The sequence below is a fragment of the Aplysia californica genome, unplaced genomic scaffold (assembly GCF_000002075.1).
Source record: "Aplysia californica isolate F4 #8 unplaced genomic scaffold, AplCal3.0 scaffold00367, whole genome shotgun sequence".
Lineage (NCBI taxonomy): Eukaryota > Metazoa > Mollusca > Gastropoda > Aplysiida > Aplysiidae > Aplysia > Aplysia californica.
The window spans coordinates 331,495-334,383 of record NW_004797637.1 but is presented as its reverse complement, the minus strand read 5'-3'; the positions used below and the strand labels follow the sequence as shown (position 1 = coordinate 334,383).

Sequence of the window (2,889 nt, the reverse complement as noted above, 5' to 3'; positions counted from 1 at the left end):
TATATATATATTATGTTAGAGGAAGAGAGAGGGAGAGATAGAAGGAAAGAGAGAGGGTATGGGTAGATGCACATACACAGAGATAGAAACAGATCAGCTACTTCAAGAAGACAATATTACCAATCTATACTCTCCATGAAGAAACGAGTTTTATCATGAAATATAATCAATTCCTCTTCTTATTTTTAAAGAGAAACTTTACTTATGCTACTCGAATGTCTAAGCACATTTCTCTCTGTTCTAGGACAACACTCATCACACACCCAATGGCATAAAGGTAAAAGAAGACGATTTGGAGGAGGAAGATAAGGAGAGTGCAAAGGTGTCTTTTACATGGGCGTTCTGGCTTTGTTTCTGGAAGGATTTTCTGTACTGCCATTCAGGAATTTTGGGTTATGCTGTGGTGCTTCTTGTTCAGCCTGTCATTCTCGGGTGAGTCATTCGTTTTGATATATCGGTACGTGACTGATTCTTTGTTTGTATAGAGCTGTTGATTATCCTTGACATCGTTAGTAATTCAAGGTAAAACTAATATGTCCGGACATTTCTACTCCACAGATGGGTCATTGACTACGTGAAAGACCTGAGTGAGCCCGCCTGGCACGGCTATGTGTACGTGGTGACGTTTGTGGCTGCTCAAAGCATCCCGACCCTCATCATGGTAGGAGGCTGTTTCCTCACCTGCCGGCTCGCTAATAGGATAAAGAGCACGGTCATTTCTGCCGTGTTTCGGAAGGTGAGGAGTTTTGTTTGACTTTTGTTGCGGCATTCTACCGTTTAGGCACAGCGAAATATTTGGCACAATTCAGTTTTTTATAAAGGATTTTTTTATTTCGAAAAAAAAGGAAGTTGGGGCAGGTAGGTTACTGGTTCGTAACTCTCAACTTGCCTATACCTTTCTTGTGTCTGTTGATGTCAGAGTGGCGTATCTTCATTTCTGCAGCAACCATATTAGAAACAATCACATTTTAAGCAGAGCGGGCGTCAAAAGTTTTTAAAATATTTTTATCAAAAAGGAAATATACTGTTATAGCATGTTCACTTTCGTCTGATCATGGTTAATACAAGGTGAAATGAAATCGCTCTGTTTAATCTTTTTCTTATCTTTGCATACGGATTTAAAATTCGGATGGTCAACAGAATCGAAATAACATTCACTAAAGTCACTGCAAACTAAGATTCCGACACGTTTTCTTCGATGTTAGCCTAAAGCGGTAAGAAATATAGTGGATTTACAGCACACATTAAAACGTTGACATTTTTTCCTCAACACGACTATTTAATGTACGCCAAGGAAACACGATTCAAGAGATGGGTGTATTGTGCAGCCGCGAGGCTCTTCGCTGCGGCATAAATATGCGCGTCCGTTTTCTTGGATTCAAAGAAGTTATAGCCTCTTCGACTGAGATATTCATTCTATCTTGATCTGACTTGGTTTGCCCTGACAGCCGAGATCAAAGAAGTCCGCCCCCTAAATGGTCTAATCTTTGTCGACGGGAATGTCTCACAACAACCTGCCCAAGCAGTGGCGTCGCGTGAGTTGCAGACAAGGTGGTGCATAATTGGAAAGTGAACAAATGGGCAATAGGCTTAGTAGCTAGATCTACTATTAAGATTTCTAGAGAAAGTCAATTAGAATCTGCAGGATATTCCGTAATCTACATCTATCGATATTTACAACCGTCTCTAGATGAAACCGCATAAAAGCTGCAATAAAGTGAAACAATACAAACAACTCACTAGGCTCACAATCTGAGAAGATTAAAAAATTTCTAATTAATTCGTGCAGCACCAGGACTTGCTATACAATAGAGGGAGACAACAGTTTCGATACATGTACCCATTCTTCATTGAGTTACCGTAGACTCTACTAGTGTTGTAGATAGGCTCGCGGAAACTTGGATCAAATTTTTAGCTTGCACCAAATTGGGGCTGCGAAGAGCAGTTTCAAGCACCTTCCTTCTTGTGTGGGTAGAACGATGCCTATAGATTTCTCTACAGTGACAAAAATAACTTTGGTGCAAAGATTTTTCTTGCTCCGAGCAGACACTACTGCAGGCGGTGCGACGAGCATAAACCATCCTGTCTGTCTCTTCACTGGCCCAGCCAGCGGGTGACGGATCGCAAAGATGTACGTCATTCTAGTGGGCTAGGCCTAATGTAGATCTAGAGCACTGACTAGTTTAAAACTATTAGAAAAGGGGGGGGAGGGGAGGGTCAGGGTTAGGTGGAGCGCTTGCACCAATTGCACCAATGGCGCCCCGCTACTGACCAAGACAGTCAAATGTACAAAACGACCACTTCCCGCTTCCCCGTTTACGTGTTTAAAAAACGTATTGTAATGACAATGTCCACAAGGATCTCGAGTCTAAGATGTCCACTATTCTCCTCGACAATTATTGATCTTGGACAGAATCGACTATAATTCCCCAGTCACTGACGGTTGGTAGCGAAGCACGCCGTGAGTTCTCCGTGGGGGAGATTGTCAACTTAGTGTCTGTGGACGCTCAGCACATTCACCGAGTCATCCACTTCGCTCACTACCTGTGGTTTGGTCCTCTGCTCATCACTGTCTCTGTGGTACAACTGTGTCACGTGCTCGGAGTGGCGGTTACTTTTGTCTCAGGTAAGTTCTACGTTGTTTGTTTATTTGTGTTTGTGCTCATTTGTCTGTGTGTTCGGTCGGCGTATCGATTGGTACGACGGTTGTTTACCTGTAAGATTATGCGTATGTGTTTGTATGCGTGCGTTTGTGCGTGTTCAAGTGAAAGACAAAGAGATAATGAAGGAAAGAGAATAACAGTACAAGATAGACAGTTAAGACAGAGAAAGAAAGAAAGAGAGAGAGAGAGAGAGAGAGAGAGAGAGAGAGAGAGAGAGAGAGAGAGA

The 2,889-nt window shown here is 42.4% G+C and overlaps 1 protein-coding gene across 1 annotated transcript in view; it reads left to right on the top strand.

The window, feature by feature from the left end:
• The window catches only part of LOC101860752 (multidrug resistance-associated protein 1), a 30,486-nt gene that overhangs the window by 6,386 nt on the left and 21,211 nt on the right, over positions 1–2,889 (top strand). Inside the window, exons 6-8 of the mRNA XM_013085344.2 lie at positions 245–432; positions 559–736; positions 2,434–2,626. Of these exons, the coding sequence (XP_012940798.2) occupies positions 245–432; positions 559–736; positions 2,434–2,626 (559 nt within the window). The remainder of the gene's footprint in view (positions 1–244; positions 433–558; positions 737–2,433; positions 2,627–2,889) is intronic.